This window comes from Carcharhinus amblyrhynchos, chromosome 4 (assembly GCF_965287045.1).
Source record: "Carcharhinus amblyrhynchos chromosome 4, sCarAmb.v2.hapA, whole genome shotgun sequence".
Taxonomy (NCBI): Eukaryota; Metazoa; Chordata; class Chondrichthyes; order Carcharhiniformes; family Carcharhinidae; genus Carcharhinus; species Carcharhinus amblyrhynchos.
The window spans coordinates 96,933,555-96,959,284 of NC_137327.1; the positions used below are offsets into that span (position 1 = coordinate 96,933,555).

The 25,730-nt window shown below is 42.8% G+C and overlaps 2 protein-coding genes across 4 annotated transcripts; one reads left to right on the forward strand and one right to left on the reverse strand.

Annotated features, from left to right (window-relative positions):
- Positions 1-318: 318 nt before the first annotated feature.
- Positions 319-7,546, reverse strand: LOC145342230 (putative alpha-ketoglutarate-dependent hypophosphite dioxygenase). 2 transcript variants are annotated; one of them, XM_080187608.1, is made up of 6 exons: positions 7,247-7,546; positions 2,734-2,950; positions 2,538-2,629; positions 1,629-1,768; positions 1,422-1,526; positions 319-637 (listed from the first exon to the last, which is right to left on the reverse strand). In XM_080187608.1, exons 1-6 carry the CDS (start codon positions 7,269-7,271, stop codon positions 530-532), a joined length of 687 nt encoding a protein of 228 aa, XP_080043734.1. In that variant the 5' UTR covers positions 7,272-7,546; the 3' UTR covers positions 319-529. The 2 variants fall into 2 exon arrangements, with proteins under 2 accessions (XP_080043734.1, XP_080043733.1); XM_080187607.1 differs by lacking the exon at positions 7,247-7,546 and adding an exon at positions 3,359-4,047.
- Positions 7,547-10,517: 2,971 nt separating this feature from the next.
- glod5 (glyoxalase domain containing 5) lies at positions 10,518-18,293 on the forward strand. 2 transcript variants are annotated; one of them, XM_080187610.1, is made up of 5 exons: positions 10,518-11,769; positions 11,918-12,038; positions 13,609-13,752; positions 16,273-16,428; positions 17,475-18,293. In XM_080187610.1, the coding sequence occupies exons 2-5, from the start codon at positions 11,979-11,981 to the stop codon at positions 17,604-17,606; spliced, it is 492 nt and encodes a 163-aa protein (XP_080043736.1). In that variant the 5' UTR covers positions 10,518-11,769; positions 11,918-11,978; the 3' UTR covers positions 17,607-18,293. The 2 variants fall into 2 exon arrangements, with proteins under 2 accessions (XP_080043736.1, XP_080043735.1); XM_080187609.1 differs by lacking the exon at positions 10,518-11,769 and having other exon boundaries at positions 11,864-12,038.
- The last annotated feature ends 7,437 nt before the right edge of the window (positions 18,294-25,730 follow it).

Below are 25,730 nucleotides of genomic sequence, written 5' to 3' on the forward strand. Positions count from 1 at the left end.
GGACTCTTTGCAAAATGCTGCAAAACTGATGGGTAAGGTCTCAGCAATCTGAAAGTTTTTTATAAGCTTTATAATGAACAAATCCCCTGTCTGCTTCACTAGACAAATGATGACCAGTGGTGGAGCCAAGTATTGGAAGTTGAAAGCTTGGAAGTGAAATGAGTGGGAGTTATATACACAAACATAAAACCTTGTAACTCATTTTTCTGCCTCCCTGTCTGGACCCAGATAAAGTGGGCCATGTGTATTGTGCCAGCCCTTTGTAGGATCCAGAAGGAGATGAGAGTGACAATCACATTCATATTTCCAGAAAGATGTTTATTTAAAACTTTTCAGATACAATTGTTTGATATGTAGTGGTTTCTAAATCTATAATCTGTAGAATTCACATCTTTGTATATAAGTAACAACATTTGGCTCTAGCAAGTTAACATTTTGATTCTCTATTTCAGTAAAAAGTAGCACTTTTACAGCAATGATATGTTATAACTGTTTATGTCTGCAGTTAATCAAAGTTGCAATAGCTTTGTCAGAATATTTTGGTAAAGTTTTCTGGAGCATTGTTTTGGAAGTGGTTGAAGTTGTCCTCTCCAGCTACCAGCACAGTTGCAGGAAAGGAGCGGGGTCTGTCTGCATCCTGAAAAAAATAGCAAAAATCAGCATCAACCATCATTATTTTTTTTCAATCCTCCTCGCAGTATTTCTAAATCTCACTGCTCAAGAAACGCCATAACTCTCTCTTCAGACTGGCTTCACAACCCTTTAACCTTTCCCCTTTTTATCTTAAACCCAAGACCCGTAGTAAATAACTTACTCTGGGAAAAACATTCCGGCTATGCATTCTATCCATGCCTCATAATTTTGTAAACTTCTATCAGGACACCCCCCTCAACCTCCATTGTTCAAATGAAAACAAGCAAGTTTGTCTAAACTCTCCTCAGCTAATACCCTCCAAACCAGGCAATGTCCTGGTAAAGCCTTTTTGTACTCTCTCCAGAGCCTCCATACTCTTCTGATGACGGCTAGGACTGTACACAATATTCCAAATGTAGCCTAACTAAGGTTCTGCTGTAACTTTAGCTGTAACATTGTTAGAGTTGCAATTTTTTTATACTCAAAACCGTGAGCAATGAAGGAAAGAATGCCACATGCCTTTCTAACCAGCTTATCCACTTGTGCTGCCATTTTCAGGGACGGTGGACTTCTGTGCCTACATCCCTTTTTATGTGAATGTATATTTCCCCTGGATTACCATACTTGCTCCTGGTCATCAGCTATTAGTCATAGGAGATTCTCAGGAGAATCAGGAGGACTGGCAATCCTATTCCTGACAACAATTTAAAGTTGGCTGTTGTAAAAAAACATCCAAAACATTGAGATGTGATTACTTAGTTATATGTGGAGGTGAGTTAAATACTCACATCAACAGGATAAGCAGTAGTGGGGACATAACGGATCACAAAGCCACATCTACGCCTGTCTGACAAGTTGGGTTCACTGAAATGGACTGTCAGGCCATCATGAATCTGAAAGAATTTTATTAAACAATGGGAAAACAAGTTAAACACGCAATGGCAATTTGATATATTTTCAGTCTAGTTTAATTTTAATTTCAGATGACTACTTACAGACATTTGTCCTGCTTTGAGAGGACATTGAGTAGCCTTCTCAGCTTCAATCAAATGCTTGGGAATCTCCTGATTTGATGTCAACATGTTCCCAGAATTAGCACTTGTTCCATGCTCCAGTAGCCCTAGTTTGTGGCTTCCTATAAGTATCATTTAGCACAGTGTTATCCCTCAAGGAAATAGCTAGAATTATTTTGTTATAAAATTATAAAGCATGTAATTTGACTGGGAAGTTGCAAATGTTATTAAATGGGTTACATTGTGATAACGAGTTGCATAAACTTATTCTCCTTGACATGAGAAATTTGAGGGATGATCTGATTGAGGTCTTTAAAATGATGAAGGAATTCAGTGTGGTAGCTACAGAAAGAATGATTTCCTGTGAGGTTGGAATCCAAAGCAAGGGGAATAGACTTAAAGTGTGAACTGGCTCATCACTTTGGGAGTGAAACCAGGGCACACTTTGTTCTGATATTTTTACCCACTCTGGCTTACATGTGACTACAGGCCCACAACAATATGGTTGATTTTAAACATCCTCCTGAACTGGTCTAGCAAGCCACTAAGTTAGAGCTGGCATACCACCACCATCATAAGGGCAATTAGGGATGGGCAATAAATAGTAACATTGCCAGTGATGCTCAATAAAAAAAAAGTGCGGTGAAAATCTTGAACTATCTACATGAAATCCTGTGGATACTGGATCAGTTGAAATTTTCAAGATGGAGGTAATTTGTTGGGTAACAAGGGATATGGGACAAAAGCAGAAAAATGGAGTTGACATCTGATTTAATTAGTTGGTGGGACAGGCTTGAGGGGCAAAATGATTGTTTCCTGTTCCAGTGTGACTATATGTGAGGTCAGAAAAGGGAAAATATAATCAAGGGCAACATTGCCTATAAATCTAACCTGGGATAACCTGCAGGACCCCATTTTCTTCATCAACGTCATCAAAAGCCAACCACACAGATGTTACAGGTCCTCCGTCAAAGCCCCAGTATCTATTAATGAAGAACAATGTCAAATTATAATTGCTGAGAGGAAAACAACAGTCACATTCAGAAGCATAATTTAGCATTTTGCTGTATTGTAATATCTGACTCACCTGATGTCCTGATGCCAGGCAACAAAGGGCGCCACATTGCTTTTGTGAGGGACAGCAGAGGCTGGATATTTACAGATAAACCGAGAATCAAGCAGAATGACATTAGGCCCCAAAACTGCAATAATGGCTTGGAGGACTAAAGGATGTGTCGCTAAATCCATCACCCAGTCGTATTGTAAATGCACATTGTGAAGGCTGTACTGGCAGTATACCTCACCTAAAATACACACAATAGAAATAATCAAATAATTAGGTTGAATTAACTGTAATGACTCAGGAACCTAATGGGAAAAGGACATAGTTTACTACAAAATGCAAAGCAAAACCACATACTGGTCCATGCTTGGGACTGCAGGTTAGCAGGTCCAGTCCTGGGCATGCCTTATAAAAGGCTCGGCTAATGAATTCCAGTTGGGCAGATCATTGCCTCTTACCAAGGGAACTCATACACAACAGGGAGATCAATCAGTGATTTCTCCTTGTTAGGATTCTCACATTAGGTTTAAAAGAAGCTTTTCTTATTGTAAATGATGCCAGATGCTCATCAAAGGTACTGAATTAAATGTGGAGCCATATTTCCAGATCTTCTAGTTTCTACATAATTGGTATACAAATCCTTACTTACCAAATTTATCTTCTAAGGTTGAAAAGTTTTGAGTGGCCAGCTTGAGCTCATCTTTGTCGAGGACGTGGATTCCTGTAAGGTAGCCATTCTTTTCATACTGATTTTTCAGTTCAGTTGCCGTGCTCTGCATTCTTTGTGACTTATTTGCCTTTCCCTGTTTGCAGAGGTTCTGCTTGAACTGGGATCCTTACCTCTTTTAAATAGATCCCTCAGCTATCCTTATTTGCATATTGTTGCTCAACTTGTTCCTTGAACTGGACTAGGCACCACAGACAATACCTTCCACCCGACTAATAATGTTGCTGCATTAAGCAAAGTCTCCACCCAGTTGGGAAAACAGTGCAAAGATGCTACCACTGATGGAACTGGTCCTCAGTCATTTCCAAGTTGCATTTGTCTGGAGTCTGCGTGTTCTCCCTGTGTCTGCATGGGGTCCCCCCGGGTGTTTCTTTCCACAGTCAGGAAAAAGATCTGGTTAGGTGCATTGGCCGTGCTAAATTCTCCCTCAGTGTGCCCAAACAGGCAGTGGAGTGTGGCGACTAGGGGATTGTCACTGTAACTTCATTGCAGTGTTAATGGAAGCCTACCTGTGACACCAATAAACGAATTTCAAACTTTACCATTGTCACTGGATGAAAACTATTTCTTTTCACAAGGTAAAATAAAGTCCACTTTCCAGTCGGACTCAGATATTTAATTTGTTTAGCTCTATCATTAATTTAGTTTTTATATATTTAATTGTGTGTTCGACACCATTTACTGACGGTGATGACTGGGTTTATTCTGTTTTCTGCCCTCACAGGGAATTTCCACCACTCCCTCACCTTAATGGACCACATCCAATTCTTCCCATTCCTCCTTTAACCTTTCAGTCCCATTGCTGGAGGTAAGCTATCCAACAATATATTTTACAGATCCATTGATCCCCATGTCAACCTTGCTTCTACTATTCCTCCACATTTTCATTCAAGTTGAGTCAGATTTTCAAAGTGTTGTTGTTCATATCCCCTTAGTGAAGTCCTGAACATTAATCCACATGAAGTGACCATTTAAAAGATAAGTTCCAAAGATCACACTCATTCCCCCGAGCCAAGTTATTCAACCACACTGGCTCCTCCACATGATCTCATGACATATGATCTCATGACATCTCATGATATATAGATGATCTAGAGGCTGAGTGTAGGGTGACGAAATTTGCTGATGACACGAAGAAAAGTGGAAAAGCAAATTGCGTGGAGAGTGTAGAAAGTCTGCAGAGAGATCTGGATAGGCTGAGTGTGTGGGCGAGGACCTGGCAGATGGAGTATAATGTTAGCAAGTGTGAGGTTATTCACTTTGGTAGAAATAACAGTAGGAGGGATTATTATTTAAAAGGCGAAAAGCTGCAACATGCCATGGTGCAGAGGGACCTGGGGATCCTTGTGCATGAGTCGCAAGAACCCAGTCTGCAGGTGCAGCAGGCGATCAAGAAGGCGAATGGGATGTTGGCCTTTATAGCGAGGGGGATGGAATATAAAAGCAGGGAGGTCTTGCTGCAACTGTACAGGGTACTGGTGAGGCCACAGCTGGAGTATTGTGTGCAGTTTTGGTCACCGCACTTGAGGAAGGATATATTGGCCTTGGAGGGAGTGCAGAGGAGGTTCACTAGGCTGATACCGGAGATGAGGGGGTTAGCCTATGAAGAGAAACTAAATAGACTGGGTCTATACTTGTTAGAGTTTAGAAGGATGAGGGGGGATCTTATAGAGACGTGTAAGATAATGAAGAGGATGGGTAGGGTAGAGGTAGAGAGATTCTTCCCGCTTAGAAAGGGTAGCAGGACGAGAGGACACAGCCTCAAGATAAGGGGGAGGGGCAGTTTAGATCCGAGTTGAGGAGGAACTTCTTTACGCAAAGGGTGGTGAATCTCTGGAATTCTCTGCCCGTTGAAGTGGTGGAGGCTACGTCGCTAAATATATTTAAGTCACGGGTAGATAGGTTTCTGATAGACAGGGGAATTAAGGGTTATGGGGAGAAAGTGGAACTGATCCACTTGAGATCAGCCATGATCTTATTGAATGGTGGGGCAGGCTCAAAGGGCTAGATGGCCTACTCCTGCTCCTATTTCTTATGTTCTTATGACAAACTCAGAGGAATCTACAACATGGGGGTAGAGTTTCAGAAAAAGGGGCTGACCATTTAGGTCTGAGACGAGGAGAGGGTTCTTCAAAGTTAAAAGTTTATTTATTATTCGCAAGTAAGGCTCACGTGAACGCTGCAATGAAGTTTAAGATTGTGGGTTGAAAGCCATTATGAGCCTCATTTAGGCTGAGATTTTCCTCACGGAACCAGCTTGGTACGAATTAGTCAGCTACAAAAGTGATTTATTTCTGGGCAATAAAATGGGCACTTGGCCCATTTGTTCTCTTGCCAAAATTGCATCTATAACACCTTATGATGTTAATGACAAAGGAACAAAAAATAAGGAAACACTTGGGTTTCTCTCAGCCAGATTTGCATTTCTTACACACCTGTTATCTGCTATTTATAGTAGAAGAACAAAGCTTATTGCGCTGAAATATCTTCCTGATAAGTTTTCATCTTTGTCAACTGTGTGGTAACGTTATGAAGAAATTGGATCATTTTTATTCCATTCAAATCAATGGAATAACATCAGGTGGCATTTACAATAGGTGTTGAATCTGATCTATTACTATGAGCTCTGTCGAAAGATGAGTTCATTTATTAACTTCCAGAGCATATTGACACATTATGAAAGAGAGATCAAGTGATTGGGATCACCATTTTGAAAAGCTTGTGATTACAAATCTTATTTATGCTTTGGGGCAGTTTACAAAAGAATATGTGAAGGCAGCGACAAAGTTTATTCAACTTTCTCTCTTTTTTCAACTAAGTTGGACCCTGTCTCGCTTTTATCATACTGCGGGGTGTAGATAGAAAAATTCTACAGACTTCAAATTCTCAGCAGTCTTTCCAAGAAAGAACCAAGCTTTCATGATCAATGATCTCTGTATATCTTTGCCTTTAATCATGGAATTTCAATTTGGCCAACAGTTAGCCTCGTCTACTTTGTGACTGAATTTTTTTCATGCTTTTGTGTATATGTATGTGTGTGTGTGTGTATGTACATATGTGCTTGTGTGTGTCTGTGCATGCATGCAAATACATGTGTGTTGCAATTGTCAGTATGTACATTCACTTTCTCAATATTTTACCATTTTGCCTGGCTGGGTTCCTGGCACAATAAAACTAACCCCTTGCTTGTCTGAGCTCATGGAAGCCAATTGAACTAACTTCTTTTCAATCAGTTAAAGTTCAGAACATGCATTGAATTGGCAGAATGATCCTCATAAATTAAAACAAGCCCTATTATGATCAACTGAAGGGTAGGAAAAGAGACAGAGTCCTTGCATCTGTTCCTGGTCATCACAACAGAAAGACAGAAACCTTTGTGGCACCAAAAGAAACCATTCCGCGCATTATACCCATGCGAGCAGAGGAAGAGCTTTCCAGTTTAATTTCACCCTCTAACTCTTGTTCCACATCTCTGTAGGTTATAGCTTAAACGCCATCAGGGTTTCTGCCTCCACTACCCTTTCAGACAGTGAGTTCTAGAGTCCACCACTCTCTCGGTGAAAATAATTATGCCACAATTTTCCTGTAATCCTTCCGCCAATCACTTTGTTTCTCTCCTCCTGGTTAGTGACCTCCTCTGGCTCTGGCCCAATGCCCACAAATCTCTGCGACAATCACCCTCTCAACTCTGTTCCAGGTCACCCCCACCACTGACTCTGTTGCAGGAAACTCCCCGTCCTCACTGTTTATCCCAACCCTCTCCTATTCGATTACCCCCCACCCCCCCCACCGCCCTTGTAAACCACTTACCAGTGAAATGAACCTGCTCCCTCATCCCTTTAAACGTTCCATTCACAGCATCTACTGTCGTATAAAGGTGGCGTTCCTCACCGCTCTGAACCCCAACTGCTGCCAGGGGTGTGCTGCATAGTCTCTCCCAGCCTGAGTTTGGGATGTTGGGTGAAACAGGAGCTGTGCAATTTCAGCAAGGGTAAGTCTGTTGAGAATGGCATTCCGACGGAGATTGTCATCCTGTGGAAGATACAAAGAGCAAAGGGTAAAGAACAAAGAAAATTACAGCACAGGAACAGGCCATTCAGCCTTCCAAGCCTGCACCAACCATACTGCCTCTCTGAACTAAAACCCCCTATCCTTCTGTGGACCAGATCACTCTATTCACATCCTATTCATGTATTTGTCAAGATGCACCTGAAAAATCACGATTGAATCTGCTTGCACTACCTCCCCCAGCAGCAGGTTCCAGGCAATCACCACCGTCTGTGTAAAAAACTTGCCTCGCACATCCCTTTAAACCTTGCCCCTTGGTAATTGGCTCTTCCATCTGGGAAAAAGCTCTGACATTTCACTCTGTCCAAGCCCCTCATAATCTTGTAGACTTCTATCAGGTTGCCCCTCAACCTCTAGTTCCAGTGGGAACAAACCAAGTTTCTCCAACCTCTCCTCATATTAATACCCTCTATTTCAGGCAACATCCTGGTAAATCTTTCTGTTGCCTCTCCAAAGCCTCCCCATCCTTCTGGTAGTGTGGCGACCAGAATTGAACACTATATTCCAAGTGCAGCTTAACTAAGGTTCTGTAAAGCTGCAACATGACTTGCCAATTTTTAAACTCAATACCTTGGCTGATGAAGGCAAGCATGCTGTATGCCTTCTTGACTACCTTCTCCACCTGCATTGCTACTTTCAATTACGTATGTACCTGGATACCCAAAGCCCTCTGCCTATCAATATTCATAAGGGTTCTGCCATTTACTGTATATTTCCTGTCTATATTAGACCTTCCAAAATGCATTACCTCACATTTGTCCTGATTAAACTCCATCTGCCATCTCTCCACCCAAGCCTCCAATCGATCTATATTCTGCTGTATCCTCTGACAGTCCTCATCGCTATCCCACCAACCTTTGTATCATTCGCAAACTTACTAATCAAACCAGTTACATTTTCCTCCAGGTCATTTATATATTATAAACAGCAAAGGTCCCAGCACTGATCCCTGAGTAATGCCACTCGTCACAGCCCTCCATTCAGGAACGCACCCTTCCACTGCTACACTCTGTCCTCTATGACTGAGTCAGTTCTTTATCCATCTTATCATCTTACCTCTGATCTCGTGCAACTTCACCCTCTGTACCAGTTTGCCAATAGGGATCTTGTCAAAGGCCTTATTAAAATCCCTGTAGATGACCTCCACTGCCCTACCCTCATCAATCATCTTCATCACTTCCTCAAAAAACTTGATTGATTTAGTGAGACATGACCTCCTCTGCACAAAAACATATTGCGTCTCGTTAATACATCCACTTAGTTCCAAGTTGGAGTAAATTCTGTCCCGAAGAATCCTCTCCAATAATTTCCCTACCACTGACGTAAGGCTCACTGGCCTGTAATTACCTGGATTATCCTTGCTACCCTTCTTAAACAAAGAAACAACCTTACGGGTTATCAGGTCCTGGTGATCTATCAACATCCATTCTCATTAATTTTTTGAATACAATCTTCTTACTCATACTAATTTCCTTCAACTCTGCATTCTCCATAGTCCATTGGATCTCTAAACCTGGGAGATTTCCTGTATATTCCTTAGTGAAAAGAGACACAAAGTAATTATTTAGCTTCTCAGCCATTTCTCTATTCCCTATTCTGAATTCCAAGATGCTATAGATTTCAGCAATGTCCTGCTATGAAAGTCTGAGCATCAAGAGACACTGTTGCTCTGTCATGTTGAGAAACATGATCCTGTGGCCCATGTGTTGAAATGATTATCTCTGCCAAGGTAGAGCTCAATGTCCATCTCCTTTATCCTCTGGAACAACACATGGTGAAGGAGAAGATAGCTTACACTGTTGTTGCTGTTGTTCCTAGTGCTGTTGTAATGGTGTATAAGCTGTTTCCATGCTGCAGTGAAGACTGGCAGAAGGGAAGTCAAATCAAGGTGAATAAAATCCAAAATAATACAAACAAAGCCTTGGAAATTACCTACACAATAGTTCGCACTGCTGCCTCACAGCACCAGGGACCCGGGTTTGATTTCTGACTTAGGTCACTGTCTGTGTGGAGTCTGCACGTTCTCCCCATATTTGCAAGGGTTTCCTCGGGTGATCTGATTTCCTTCCACAGTTTGAAAGCCGTGCTGGTTAGGTGCATTAGCCTTGCTAAATTCTCCCACGGTGTACCTGAATGGGCGCTGAATGATCCCCTGGAGATCAGGGGATTTTCACAGTAATTTCATTTCAGTGTTAATGTAAAGTTTAAGAAGTTTATTTATTAGTCGCAAATAAGGCTTACATTAACACTGCAATGAATTACTGTGAAATTCCCCTCGTTGCCACGCACCGGTGCCTGTTCGGGTCAATGCACCTAACCAGCACATCTTTCAGACTGTGGTAGGAAACCAGAGCACCTGCTGAAAACCCACACAGACACAGGGAGAATGTGCAAACTCCATAGAGACAGTGACCTAAGCCAGGAATCAAACCCGGCTCCCTGGCACTGTGGAGAGCAGTGCTAACCATTGTGCCACCATGCCGCCCAAGCCTACTTGTGACAATAACAAATAAATAATTAAATAAAACGCAGGTAATCCGCTTGCTGGTAATTAAAGGTACAATGGTGGGATAATGTCAGAATTAATTGTCACTTAACATATTTAAATTATAGGACTAACATCTCCACAGTGGTTTCCCATTCCCTCGAAATGCATTCTGGAAAAAAGGATGTGAAAAAACAGTTGTGGCACCACTGCCTCACAGTGCCAAGAACTTGGGTTCGATTCCCCCATTGGGTACTGCCTGTGTGGAATCTGTACATTCTCCCCATGTCTGTGTGGTGTTGTACATTTTTTAAACACTTTCCAAGCATTCCAGTTTAAAGAGACAAACAAGGACAGTAATTCAATTATTTAACACTTCTAGTGCCAACTCGAACATAAACAGTTGCAACTCATTAACTCTTTATTGAATTTTAACTCTAACTGAACATCAATTTTAACTATTTAACTGAAAATAGACACTACCCAGCTAGGAAAACTTTGGCCAAGAAATATCCTCGATGTGGAATCGACCTTCTTGTTCTCTCTGAAGTCTCCTTCAGGATACAAGGCCTTGTTGCGATGGTTGGTTTCTTCCAAGTTATTGCTGCCAAAGAACTCACATGTCTTTTATCCACAATTTTCCACTTGCTTCCGGAAGGTCCTCTGTCATCCAGCCAATTGTGTAACCAGAAATCGATCATATAGCTCGAACATCCAGTGAAATTCCTTTTGAATGAAGCCATCACACTTAGTTCATTTTACAAATCTGAAGCATAGCAGCCATAAAAATTGGAGCCACGATATGTCAGTTAATGAAAACAACTTCCCTGATCTGACCAACACAGGAAGCTGCAGATCACAGCTCACAGACCAGAGCCCCTTTACGACTTGCATCTGGTTTTAAACTATAAGTTGACCAAAATTCCCAGCAAGCTTAGCTGTCAACCAGAATAGCCATTTCAAAGCTGCAGCCGTTCTTTCTCCATCCATAATGGGTTTCCTCTGGGTGCTCCAGTTTCCTCCCACATACAAAATGCCAATTGCCCCTTAGTGTGTTGGGATGCATAGGTTAGAGGGATTAGTGGGGTTAAGGAACAGGACCTGAGTGGGATTGGTGTTGGTGCATACTTGATGGGTTGAATGGCCTCCTTCTCCAGTGTAGGGATTCTACGAACGTTAAGTGGGTCTGGTTATATTTTCTGTATACATCAATAGAGTGAAAATGGTGCAGTGATTCAGACCCAGTGGCAATTTGTCCTGAGGAAACTGCCAACTCAAGACACGTGTGCAAGCTCTCCAACTGCGTAACATTGCTACCAACTTCTCAGATCCTTAATGAATGAACCCGTGTGTTTGGTGTTAACCAATCCCTTATGTGTGGCTGGTGCCTTGATGTTTATCTACTGAGTAAGCGAAATGAGAATAAAAATACAAGGATCATTCTGGGTTTTTAACTTCATTGGTGGACTTAACCCTACATCTGCATCCTGCCCATTAAAGTGTTATCCTAAATCTCTGGCGTGGAACTGAAATTCACGACCTTTTGGCTCAAAGCCAGAGTGCGAGTACAAGTTAAGGAATGGGCTAGGAAGCAATAGGATCTTCAAACGCCAATAGAAATATGAAAGACGGAGTACTTCATCTGTCTCAGATTACCCAGGGGCCGACCGTCCTCTCATTCAGAATTCTCCCGGGTTCTCCCTTCATTTTCTTTGAAGCCCCTTGATCTGCTTCCCAGTTAACTTTTCTGGCTGATGGAACAAAGGGTAATTGTGAAGGAGTAAGTAACTTACAGTTGACGAAACAAAGATTTCTGAAAGTGCAATCAAAATTGGAAAGTTTTTACTGGGCGTGGATCTCGGTAAATGAATGGTGCGCACTCAGTCCCTAACCTGAGATTAGGAAACTAACCGGCTTTTACATTACAGGAAATACAGTCAGTTTCAGTTCAGGAAGTAACAGCGATCTTCAGCACTCTAATTAAGGAAGATGGCGCTTTTGAAGTGTTTGCTCTCTCAGGGATCGCGTTATCACGGCGTATGCCGACAGGTAAATTTATCTCGCATTTCTTTCAATATTAAGCACAAAGAAGGTCTATCCTCGTCTGTGGGCCGGAACAACACATTTCCCAGTTAGTACATCCGGCTCCCGCTGCACATCCTGGCTTTGGGGTCACTGCTGTGTGGTTGGGGAAGTTCTACTTTCGGATTTGGACTGGGGGCTGTAGTCTTGGCTGTACAAATTCTGGTTTGAGGACCACTGAATGGGCGGCTCGTGTTTCTTTGTTTGTTCCCAGATAATAAAACAGAAATTGCTGGGAAAACTCAGCAGGTCTGGCAGCATCTGTGGAGAGAGAGAGAAAAACACATTTGGATCCAAAATCCCTTCTTTGGTTACGCTGAGAAAGTGGAGTTGTTTTTCTTTGGGTATAGGTGGTTAAAGGGAGAATAAATAGATATGTTCAATATCATGAAGGGGTTTGATAGAGTAAATATGGAGAAACTGTTTTAAATGGCACTTGAGATCTTAGCCAGAAAACACAGATGTGTGCAGAAGAACTGGAATAGAATATCATCTGGAATACATATTATGGAAGCAGATTCAATAGTAAATTTCCAAAACAAATTGAATGGATCCTTGAAATTTGCAGGCATGATCTTGTTGAATAGTGAAGCAGACTCAAAGGGTCGAATGGCCTACTTCGGCTCCTATTTTGTATGTAATGGATAGTTCTTTCAATGTGCTAGTTGTCTCCTGTGACCTATGATGCAAAGAAGGAAGCAGAAAATGTACAGTTAAGTGTTAGATGGTGAAATTCTCTTCAGCCACTTCAGATCAGCCATGATCGTATTGAATGGCGGGGCAGGCTCGAAGGGCTAGATGGCCTACTCCTGCTCCTATTTCTTATGTTCTTATGTCACTGAGTACAGGAGTTGGGACATTACAAGACATCAGTAAGGCCACATTTGGAGTACTGCATACAATTCTGGTCACCACGAAATAGGAAGGATGTTATTAAATGAAAAGGTGCAAAAAAGAATTACATGGATGTTACTGGGACTGGAATGTTTGAATTTTAGGGAGAGGCTGGGACTTTTTTCCCTGGAGCACAGGTGAATGAGCAGTGACCTTATAGACGTTTATAAAATCATGAGGGGCAAAGATAAGGTGAATAGCCATGGTCTTTTCCCCAAGATAGGGGAGTCTAAAACTAGAGGTTATACATTTAAGGTGAGAGGGAAAAGATTCAAAAGGAACCTGAGGGGCAACTTTTTCACACAGAGGGTGGCGCATATATGGCATTAACTGTAGAGGAGATGGTGGAGGTGGGTACAATTACAACATTCAAAAGACATCTGGATAGGTACATGGATGGGAAAGGTTTAGAAGGAAATGGGCTAAATGCAAGCAAACGGGGCTAGTTTTGTTTAGGAAACCTGATCGACGTGGACAAGTTGGGCAGAAGGGCCTGCTTCCATGTCACAAGGGTGCTTAACTGAATGTAGCTATTGTGCGGACCATCTATTGTCCATATCTAAAGTAAAAGATGGTGTATTGAAACACAGTTTTATCACAGCAATTTTATTCATCTTTTTCTAATATCCCTTTTATTATGTAGTGTTTGATCCAGTTCAGACAAAAGAATACTACTTCACCAATCCAGATCAACAGTTTGGATCATCTTGTTCTGACAGTAAAGAGCATTGAAGATACTGTGGCATTCTACTCTCAAACCTTAGGGATGAAAGTTGTCACTTTCAAGGTAAAATCATACTTCTACAGGTTTACCTTTTTTTTTCTTGGCAAGTAATATACTCTCAAAAAGTACCCCCCCGCTCCCACTTACAATGTGATTGAAGCCCCAACATTTGGTGGCACTTTCTCCCAAGGCAGGTGAGCCGAGCTGGGATTTTTTGCGACTTTCATTACCAGTAGATGAAGATGCATGTCTTATTATCTTGCTCCTTGAAGACACACAGAATTCCTCCCAGAAATACCACAGAACTAAAGGATAAGTGATAATGAAGAACTGAAAGAAACTGGTCTCAGTTTGCAAAAAAAGTACTGGAGAAATGAATGGAACTGAAATGGATGTTGGGAAAATTGTAATATTTCCAAGTGTGCTGATAACACAAAACTAGGTGTGCAGTGAGAAGGATGCAAAAAGGACTTGGGTGGGGCTGTAAGTTCTTAATGATATGACAGGTAGAATATAATGTTGAAAAACCTGAAACTTTGGTAGTAAAAACAGAAATGGAGAATATTTCTTAAATGGTGAGAGATTGGGAAGTATTGATGTTCGAAAGAATCTGGGTGTCCTTGTTCATAAGTCACTGAAATTTAACATGCAATGTAGCAAGCCGTTAGAGAAATGCTTTGTTGACCTTTATTGCGAGAGGGTATATGTACAGGAGTAATGATGCCCTGCTGTACTTGTATAGAACCTTGGTGAGACTGCACCTAGAATATGATGTACATTTTTGGTCTCCTTACCAAAGGAAGAATGTACTTGCTATAGAATGTGTGCAATGAACTCTCACCAGGCTGATTCCTGGGGTGACAGTACTGTCCTCTGATGAGAGACTGAGAAAACTGGGCTAGGGTTTGGAAGAATGTGAGGTGATCTCATTAAACATACAATATTCTTACAAGGCTTGACAGGATGGATGCAGGAAGGATGCTTCCTCTGGCTGAACAGTCTAGAACCAGGGAACACAGTCACATGATAAGAAGTAGGCCATTTAAGACTAAAATTCAGAGGAAATCTTCATTCAGAAGGTGGCTTTCTTTGGAATTCTTCACCTCAGATTGATCCATTTCTGGATATTAAAGATATCAAGGAGAATGGGGATCGTATTGGAAAATGATATTGAGGTAGATGCTCAACAGTTGAATGATGGAGCTGGTTCGAGGGGCTGAATGGCCTACTCCAACAGCTATTTTCTATGTTCCCATTGTTATGACCATAATAGATATTAATTGTTGACAAACCAAATCCCAAAGGGAAATACGTCTTACTTCCCCATACTCTTTTTACATGAAAATGAGAAGAAAACATACTAACCACAGGAGCATGGAATCCAGGAACATTCTTTGGATTTGAAAATTAAAAGTAAAAGATTTATTAATGAGAAAATAGACACCAGGTTACAATTATAAAACATTCCCCCAAAAAGACTTATTATTTGGTCAAACCCACAAGTAAGCACCATCCAAGAACTACTCCCTTGTAGATGTTTAACTATAGAAATATTACACATAGGCAAGGCTGTTGTCTCTTTAATGAGGCATACCACACAACCTGTCAGACTCCCTTCTGCGTTTCCTGGAGTTACGAACACTACCTTCTTGCAGCCTCAAAACTGGATGGCTGATTCAAACTGCTTCCAGCCCAGAGCTATTCCCAGCAGGTCTTCCTCACACATCCAACCGCTAAGCTCTCAACATTTTACCTTCAATGTCCTTTGTACTTTGCCTCTATGTTTCCATTGTCCTCTGCACTTCTTTGAACTTAACTTGTGAAAGGTTTTCATATTTTGGATGTTCTTCTATGGCCTCCAGTCTCAGATCAAATAAAATTGAATAACCTTTTCTTACTTACTTATGAAACTGTTATAAGCTGAAAATACCTTTTATTCCCTTTTGAACTTAACAGCTGAAATCGATGGATACTTAGATATTTCCTGATGCAAATTTCTAAACCTAGCTTATTTACTTTGAGCTGGAAAATCTCCTTACAAATGCATGCAACTGGCACTCATGGCTTTGGAGTAGAAGATCATTTATTCGTTTACAGAATGTGGGTGTCACTGGCTGGGCCAGCATTTATTGCCCATTCCTAACTGCTGTCCATTTCAGAGGGCATTTGAGAATCAACCACATTGCTGTGGCTCTGGAGTCACATGTAAGCCAGATCAGGTAAGGGTGAGAGATTTTCTTCCCTAAAGAACACTAGTGAACCAGATGGGTTTTTCCAACAGTTGGCAATGGTTTCAAGAGTACAATTAGACTTCTAATTCCAGATATTTATTGAGTACAAATTTCACCATCTGCCATGGTGGGATTTTTGAACTTGGGCCCTCAAATCTTGCCCTGGGTCTCTGGATTGTAAGTCTAGTGAAAATAGCAATACACCAGCGCCTTACCTTAGTCCCTAGCTAGTTGACCTTCTGAATTAGAGGCAAGAGTATTACCGTTGAGCCAAGGTTGTCACTTTGTTCTTTGAAAAACTTCCAAGTATGCTGATAAATATGTTTTTATGTTAATGAATCCTCTAAAACAGGGCAACCGCAAAGCTCTCTCCTTTGGGAATCAGAAATTCAACCTGCATGAAGTTGGGAAGGAATTTGAACCAAAAGCACACAAACCTACAGCAGGATCCATAGATCTGTGCTTGATTACAAAAACGCCATTAAGTAAAGTGATTGAACATCTTAAGGTTAGTCAAACAGTATTTTATATGTGTGCAAAGGAAACTTGAAAGTTTTGAGGTATGAGAGAGAGCCTCATTACTCTAAATGCCTGGGAGATGCTTTAAAGTTTAAAATGACCACAAGCATGGAGAAGGTTCTTGGGGAAAGGTTCCCTTTACTGTGAAGTCCGTGAATCATTTCGAGAGCTTGAATCTTTGAATGTGCTGCTCGAATGGACACTCTGGAGATGTAAAAAAAGTGTAAACAAAACAACAAATGTTGTTTTCAAATTGGAAGTCATTTTTTGTTTATGTATGTCCTGTATGAGTTGGCCACGTTAAGGTAGTAAACCTTTCAATAAATTTATTACCAGTGGGAAACAAACATCAGAAATAAAATTATAACTCTAACCTATTTAAAGCATTGGACTGCTGTCACTTGCTTTTGGAAAACCTAACGGGAGTTGGTTACTGTCAATTTTACTGTCAATCCGGATGTGTTGCAAGGTGTCTTATTATATAGCAATGAAATGTTTCAAAGGCTCAATGCAAGCAGGAATCCTGCCTAACATTATTCTTAATACCATGACATTTTGCTGTGGGAAAACATGATTGAAGTGTATATGAAGATGAAACATTTTAGTAGTTATAGTTGCACAAGACTCTGGGCGAAAGTCTCTGGCCTCACCTTGGTGTTCTTCTTGATGGAGGGAAGCAGCACGCTGTTCCCTGGCGGTGGAATCATCTGGTACTGCAGCTGTCAATAGGAATTCCCATTGAAACCACCTCACCGGGAAACCCACAGGAGGGAGTGGGCTGCCGGTGGGAGCAGAGAATCCCAGCGCAATGAACGATCAGAGAATTCCAGTCTCTGCCTTGTTTCCATCATTCTCACTTCTACTTGCCCTGTATCACATTGAATATGAGTTTACCGGAAGTGAGATGTGAAATTACTTTATGAGCAACTCAGCTAATGAAGATTAGCCATGTTTGTCATTGTATGTTTAATTGTTGTTTCTTGTAAAAATGTAGGTGATAATGATTTCCAGTGATTCTTGATATTTTAAATACAGACACGTGGAGTTAACATTGAAGAAGGTCCTATTGAGCGAACTGGTGCAGTGGGTCCAATCACTTCCGTCTACTTCAGAGACCCAGACAATAATCTGATTGAAGTCTCCAATTACAATTCTGACCAACAGTGAAGACTACAGCAAGCAGAGACCAAATCTGTATGAGAATGAAATCTATAAAGATGAACTGATCTAACTGTAATTGTACATTTAATAAAATAGGTGTTATATTGATAGAATCATTGAATCCCTATAGTACAGAGGGAGGCCATTCGGACCATCAAGTATGTACCAATGGCTGTTGTTTACATTTGTCGAGCTCTTATTGATTTTCAAATATCTTTCATATCTGGAATGTAGCTTAGTGGTTTTAAACGAAAGGGTGGCATGGACAAGTTAGGCCGAAGGGCCTCTTTCCATGTTATAAACCTCTATGACTCTAGTTATATGTTTAAACTCCTCATAAGATGAGGGAAAACGGTTGCAATCTACAAGAGAAAGTAACTCCCTCAGAGTCCATTTTGAATCGGTACATTTCAAAAAAGTAACTTTTAAAATAGTTTATAATAACACTGTCATGATTTTCTCGATTGCACTAATTGATTTTACAAAGTTGTGAATGGTCTTTCTCACTGTGAAAAGGTATTCTGATTCCTGCTGGAGAACAGCAACCAATAAGCCACTCAACCTAAATAGTTGTTGGAATGAGGAAAAGAAAAGTCAATACATATGTAACATGGAAGAACACTCAAAAAAGCAAAATACTGCGGATGCTGGAAATCTAAAATAAAAACACAAAATCCTGGATAAGCTCAGCAAGCCTGGCAGCATCTTTGGGAGGGAAACCGTGAACATTTTGAGTCTGTATGACTCTTTTTCTTCAGAGATGAAGAAGGGTAGAAATGTGATGGATTGTATAGTTGGAGAGGAGGAGGGAGAGGTGGAGAATAATAGAAGGTTAGGGAACTAAGGAGAGAGTCATGGACACAAGACAAAGAGTGTTAATGATGGCATTAAGAACTAAAGATGCTGTTAGCAGCATAAAGATAAAAGAATGTGTTAACAGGAAGGTCAGTGTTCAGTGAAAGCAGAACTAAAAAAAAGTGACAGATAGTCCTGTTGGGGGTGGGGGGAGCATGGTTTGCATTGGGACAAACAAAGGAACCAAAGAAACAAAACGAGTCAAAATGGAGGTGAAAGTTTACTGCCTGAAGTTGTTGAACTCAGTGTTGAGTCCAGAAGCCTGTAATGTGCCTAATCAGAAGATGGAAGTGTAGTTCCTCCAGTTTGCATTGGGCTTCAGCGGAGCATTGCAGCAGGAAAAGGATGGACATGTGGGCATGGGAACAAGATGGTGAGTTGAATTGGCAAACAACAGGAAGATTGAGTCATGATTTTGGACTGAGTAAATGTGTTCCACAAAGCTGTCACTCAGAATGCATTTAGTTTCCCCAATGTAGAGGAGACCACTTTGAGGGCAGTGAATACCGTTAACCAAAATGAAGTGGAATGCTGCTTCATCTGAAAGCAGTGTTTGCGCCATTGGGCAGTGAGGAAGGAGGAGATAAAGGAGTGAAACTGGTAAATATTGGCTCCATCTCTTGAACAACTCCTTGCTTGTAAAAGAGCAAAACAACACCTCCTCCCCTACCAAATTCCCAGAGTTAAGCAGTGTACCTCACTGCAATCCATCCAGCTGCACTTTTGTGCTACTTGATAACCAAAGTATTTTTCAGAGATTTAAAAATATTGCAAATGACCACAGGCTATCAGGTCCTAGTTTCCTTTGACTATCCAGCCCCAGTGACTACAAACTTGGGTTAATTCCTTTTTAGGGCAACATGTCCAAGTTTGTTCTCCTTACAAGAAGAGTGATTTTGAGACTTTGTAAAGGAAGCAGAGGAGAACCATTAAATTAATTTCTAATTTAAAGAATCTTAATTACCAAGACAGGCTGAAAGAGCTGTGTTTCCACAATGTAGAAAAGTGCAGGTTTGGAGCTGTACTGATTGAGTTTTAGAAGATGATGAAGAGATCAGATTGTGTTTGTGTAGACAATTTCTTTTTAAAAAAAACTGCACAATGGAGGATCAAGGATCACAGCCTTTTACTTTCATGTCAGACCAGAACTAAGTTAGATGTTAGAAAATGATTAATTTCCTAGAGAAGAGTGGACTGTGGAACAAGCAGCTAGCTCATGTGGCAAACACTTAATTAAATTCATTCATGCAAGTGTGGGATCTTCTGGTTTAAGCAGCTACCCCTTTGTGCAAGGGATTGGTGCGACCTGTAAACTGAGGGTTCGCGTAATGATGTGGCTGCTTGTGGCCGCATGTCAGATGTGCAGGAGTTCTTCCTAGAGTTTGGGCAGGTTACAAGCGTATAGGAACTTCTCAGACTAGTGAACAAACTATCATTAGTTACAGATCCTTAGTCACCAATCTTTGGGAATCGAGTACTTCCACACGGTATCAGGAGCTGGCTATATGGAACAAAGACTTTGCCGCACTGACCCGCTCATATTCAATGGAAACATTGCAGACAACTGGGCCAACTTTAAAAAGAAATTTATATTGTTGAGTCAGATTATTAGATGAATCAAAAAAGATGCTAGTTTACACCTTCCTAAATCTGGTGGGCCCCAAGGCTGTTAAGAAGTTTGAATTGTTTTTCAAATGAAGGGCAAAGAACTCTGAAAAGATCTTTAAAAAGTTTGAAAACTTCTGCCTACCAATGAAGGACATAACGCTTGATAGGCACACGTTTAGCTCCACAAACTAAAGATCTGATCAATCAATACTCATATACAGCAACTTTGAAAATGTTAGCAAGAATATGAGCAGGGATCAAATAATACATAACGCCTACGAGGCAATGGGTGTTACTATTTGTATGCTAAACTGTCTGAAAAAAGCAGCAAGGAGTTTAGGTGGGAAAAGAAGCTTTTGAAGTGCACAGTACACCCTGCCCCAATGGTGGTAGCCTTGTGAACAGAGCAGCATGTTTTGCATTTGGCAAACGCTGCAACAAATGTCAAAAGTGGAATCACTTCACAAAATGCTGCAGATCTAAATCACAACAGTTTTCTTTTGACAAGAGCCATGTTACAGATGGTCCAAGGTTAGGAATCTTAGCAAAGTACATGGACTGGAGCTCAGCCTGAGTAACTAAACCACTGAGCCTCTAACAAAACTCTGCTGTGAGAGTTCTGAACTGTCACAGAGAGCTTCATCACCCTGACCATGATTTGCAGCAATGCAAAGCTGAAGGTCAAGGTATACTGGAACAAAGTGTAACGTGTTTCCCAACCAAATGCTATAGGAATTAGATCCATATGCAGCAGCAGACCCCAGTACCCAGATGGACCTCAACATGGACAAACCATCTGCACTGAAGGTGTGGCCACTCTCCACTGCACACAGAGCAGCTTCATGTTTGACACAGTCGACCAGAACATAAGGCCGCTATTAGTTCTTTAGGATAGCATTACACTGAGGCTCCTCCACCTTGGTCCAGAGGTACACGCTCTGCAACAACAGGCTCCAGAAATGATAGAGTACAAAGACTTCTTCAGCTACCCCATCAATGGTAAACTACATGAGTAGTTTACTGTATACTGCATAAGACTAGAATACTTGGTCCCACCAACTGTTTGTGGTCCAAGAAGAGGTCCAAAAGCCATGAAACAGAAAGCAGTTAATGAGCTGCATCAAATGATGATACTATGGGCCCTATTTTACCATTTTGATTTGAAGCGCTGTGTGGACTTGAAACTGGGAGTGTTTCAGATCTGACTTTTAGGCCTGTTCTCAGGCTCCTCCATGTGCACTTTGCCTGAAAAATATCAGCGAGTCCAAGCCTGTGGACAGGGCTCAAATTGCCCGAAAACCTGCAGCTCCAATCGGTGCCTCTAACTGCGCATGCGCAGAAAAATAATAATAAGTAGCATTCCCTTACCACTTTGCTCCTGAGCCAGAAAATGCCTCCCCTGGCCCCTACACCACAACATTGCCGAGCCCCCTTCCCTTCATTGATCACAGGCAGAGTGGCAGCAGATCCCCCCTTCCTCCCCACTGATCTCAGGCAGAGAGATCTGCCCTCTCCTCTCCACCCTACAGATCACTCCCATCCCGGATCCTTCTGTACAAGGCCCCCATCTCCTCCGGATTCCAATGGCTGTGTGACACCTCCCTCTCTCTCCCCTGTCCCCAATCATTGAGGCACCTACCTACCACCCTCCCACCCCTCCCCATCAGCACACCTGCAAGTGCTCACTTGCCTTCCCCTCAATGCTAACAAGCAAGCTGCATAGAACTTGCTGGAATGTTCTGCCAAACTGCCTGCAGCTGATCCGCCCTAACGAGGGGCAGCTCCATTAAAAATACAAGGATGGACAGGCAGGCGTTCCTGCACAAAATCTGCGCACAGCCAGCCCCCCCGATTTTCTGAGGGCCACCTGGGGAAGCTGCTGGATGCAGCAGAGGCGAGGTGGGACATCCTCTTCCTCCCAGGAGGACGCAGACCCTGGGGGGCTGATCGAAATGTGGTCTGGGAGGAAGTCGTCGCCTTGGTCAGTGCCAGGGCACTGGCCCCCTGAACCGGGAAGCAGTGCCAGGGAAATGCCAATGACCTCATCCATGCAGCAAGGGTGAGTACTGAACCCCATCTTTCATCTTCCCCCAAATCCCCCCCCATCCTCCCATCCCCAGCACCCTCCATGCTTCCAGCTCCTGACCCCCCCAGGCACCTCCTTCCTATCCCCCCAAGTGCCCCACTGTGTTTGCCCTCTCAGCACCACCACCTGATATAGCATTTGGACCTCAACATGGACCTCCTTCTGTAACTCTGCAGGAGTTACACCACCATTTCTTTCATGGCTCCTTCTGTCTCCAGGGGAGAAGACTGACCGTAACACCCATGAGAGGGCAAAGACAGGGGGTGGTGAGCCAGACCTCTGGGTCCTCACCCTCTTTGAGGAGCAGGCACTGGACTTTTCAAAGGAAGGGTAGATGCAGGCTGTCAGCGACAGCGTAGTTGGGCTGCCATCAAGATGTGAGCACTTGTTATTCTTCTACTCACGTTGAAGCAAATTCTCGAGGGGCACGAGTTTCGAGGTGAGGGGCATGGTTTAAAGAAGATGTATGAGGCACATTTATTTGCATAGGGAGGGCAGTGGGTGCCTGGAACTTGCTGCTGGGGGTGGTTGTGGATGCAGATACGATTGTGAACTTTAAGGAGCATCTCTACAGCTATGTCAATGGGATGGGGATAGAGGCATCTGGTTCCTGGAAGGGGAGGGGGTAATAAATCAGATGGGCGGCCTGATCACTACAGGCTTGGAGGGCCAAAGGGCCTGTTCCTGTGATATAATTTTTTTGATGCTTTGTTCTATGTTTGAAGGGGAAATGTGAATCTTGTTTTTGGCATCCCGGATTCCTCTCCCTTCCTTGCGCTTAACCTTGTGTTCTGTGTTGGGTGGACAGATCCGGATGTTCCAGGGCCTTCTGGACTTTGGGTCCCTACTGGAGCTCCCACCCATCCTGATCAAGACAATTCGAAGGAATCTTCGGAGGATATGGGTGAAGGGACTCCGAGGGTGGCACTGTTTTGGTGTCAGCTTCCAACTCACAACTCACCATCCCAGATGCTGACGCATCGGTGGGTTACTCTCTGGTGAGCACAACACTTCTGATGATGTATATCGGGTGGAGGAGGGAACGCCCAAGGCCTCTGGCATGCAGGGGCCACTGGCCCCAGGCTACATGCAGGACCTCTGAGATCACTTCTCCTTCAGCTGCTGGGAATATAGCAACCGAGCCAGGGAGTGCAGGAGAGGGTGATGTCCACTGGACCGACTGCGAGGCTGCTGGGAGGAGTCCCAAAGCTTTCAGGTAGACCAGCTATTGCCTATCTTGCATGCTTCCCAGGCCAACACTGCAAGGGTGGCATCTACAGTAGAAAGCCTGTGGCCGAATCACAGCAGGTCGCAGTTGAGGGACTGAGCAGGCTCCTCAAGATTCTGTGGGTATGGCTGAGAGGCCCGAGAGCTTGCAGGAGACCCAGTGGGACAGCATTGAGGCACAGCAGGCTAAGAGAGTAATGGTTGAGGGGCTACAGAGCTTGCAAAAGACCCAGTGGGACAGCACTGAGACACAGCAGGCTATGGCAGACTATGGCCCAGTCTCAGAAGGTCATTGCTAAGGGCTTGCAGAGCATAGCCCAGTCTCAGAGGGCACTTGCTGTGGCCATTGAGAGATGGCCCCTGACTTCTATGGAGCATGTCTGATTCATGTCGATTCCTGATTAGTGAATGCGGTGGTAAAGGGGAAAGTGTTGGTAAAGTTGAGCATGCAGCCCATTAATTCAACTTAACTGCATTCAAATGCGTTTAAATGGCCGTTGTGTCCATTTCGGGAATGGTCCCAAATGTGGTCATTTTCAAGCCTTGATAAAAGGGGAACTGGCACAGAGGCAGGCGCGGATCACGTTACTCACCTCACGCCCAACTTTACCAAGTTTTCACCGCCAAAAACGGGCCCAACTTGATGTGAAAATCATGCCCAATGTCTTATAACTCCCATGGATGATGCCACAGAATGGGTTTCAGCAATGCTGTCCACAGTAAAGAAAGATTCAGGTCTTGACCCTGAGTGTGGGTATATCACATCTTGGTAGATCTCCACTGCCACCATTGGGCACTCCATTGATTAAAATTGGGGCAATTGTTCTTCTTAGCTTTTTCAGCCATACCTTCACTGTGGCAAATGTGTTAGCTGTGTGTGTGGGGACAGTCTTTAAATTAAGTGCTGAAGTGATGGTGTGGTCGACAACACAGGGGCAGCATGGTGGCACAGCGGTTAGCACTGCTGCCTCACAGCGCCAGGACCCAACTTGGGTCACTGTGTGCAGTTTGCATGTTTTCCAGCCCCCCGTCTGTGCGGGCTTCCTCCAGTTCCCTCTCACAGTCCAAAGATGTAGGTTAGGTTAATTGGCCATGCTAAATTGTCTCTTAGTGCCAGGGGGATGAGCTAGGGTAAGTAAGTGGGGTTATGGGGATAGGGCCTGTGTGGGATTGTGGTTGGTGCAGAATCGATGGACCGAATGGCTTCCTTCTGCTGTTAGGGGCTTTATGAAATCAGAAACCTCCTGTCAACGAAATGGCATAGAAATGTAGAAGATAGGAGCAGGAGGAGACCATTTGGCCTTTCAAGCCTACTCCGCCAATCATTAAGATCATGGCTGATCATCCAACGCTAGCCTAATCCTGCTTCTTCCCCATAATCTTTGATCCCATTTGCACCAAGTACTATATCTAGCTGCCTCTTGAATACATTCAATGTTTTGGCATCAACAGCTTCCTGTGGTAATGAATTCATGGCACCCATGAATGAAGGATTTTGACACTAAATGCCACTTTGGCTGTTGGCGGGCTAAATGCCACTTTTTCTGCCCACCATTGGTCTTTGTGGAGTTCTGGGAAAATCTCATCCTAAATGTCAGGAAAAATAAGGAACAAGCTCCATATTGTTCACGGACAGTCATGGCCAAATACAACTTGTACAAGCAGAACTATTTTGCAAAGTTAGTGGTGAGGTGAAGTTAAAAGGAGAAGTGATTGTTCATCCCCTCCATTATGGGACATCTAACGGTTCAATCATACAATAGATCAACTACCACACCCAAATCACCACACTTCACAGATACGGAGCTTTGATTGCAATGTTTAAACATTGTTTGCTAAGCTACAGAAGCAAATGCAACTGAAATTGAAGTTCTAACTCTACGTGCAAATTCCAGATGACAGTCACCCAAGGCTGGAATTGAACCCAGGTCTCTTTTGGTTTCAGGTTCCGGCATCCATTACTGTGGATGCTGGAATCTGAAGCCAAAAGAGAGAATGCTGGAAAATCTCAGCAGGCCTGGCAGCATGTGTAAGGAGAGAAAAGAGCTGATGTTTCGAGTCCAAACAACCCCTTCTGAAAGCTTTAACAAAAGGTCATCCGGAATCAAAATGTCAGCTCGTTTCTCTCCTTACAGAGGCTGCCAGACCTGCTGAGATTTTCCAGAGTTTTCTCTTTTGGTCTCTGGCACCGAGAGGCAGCAGTGCTCTACACTGTGCTACTGTTCTACCCTCAAAGTGCATGTTCTGTGCTTAAATATCTGCCCAAATCAGAGGGGGAAAAATAAATCACTTCTGAAGCAATGTTTGCAGACAAGTAAGGCACAATCTCTCTTGCCTCCATCAACTTCCTCTTC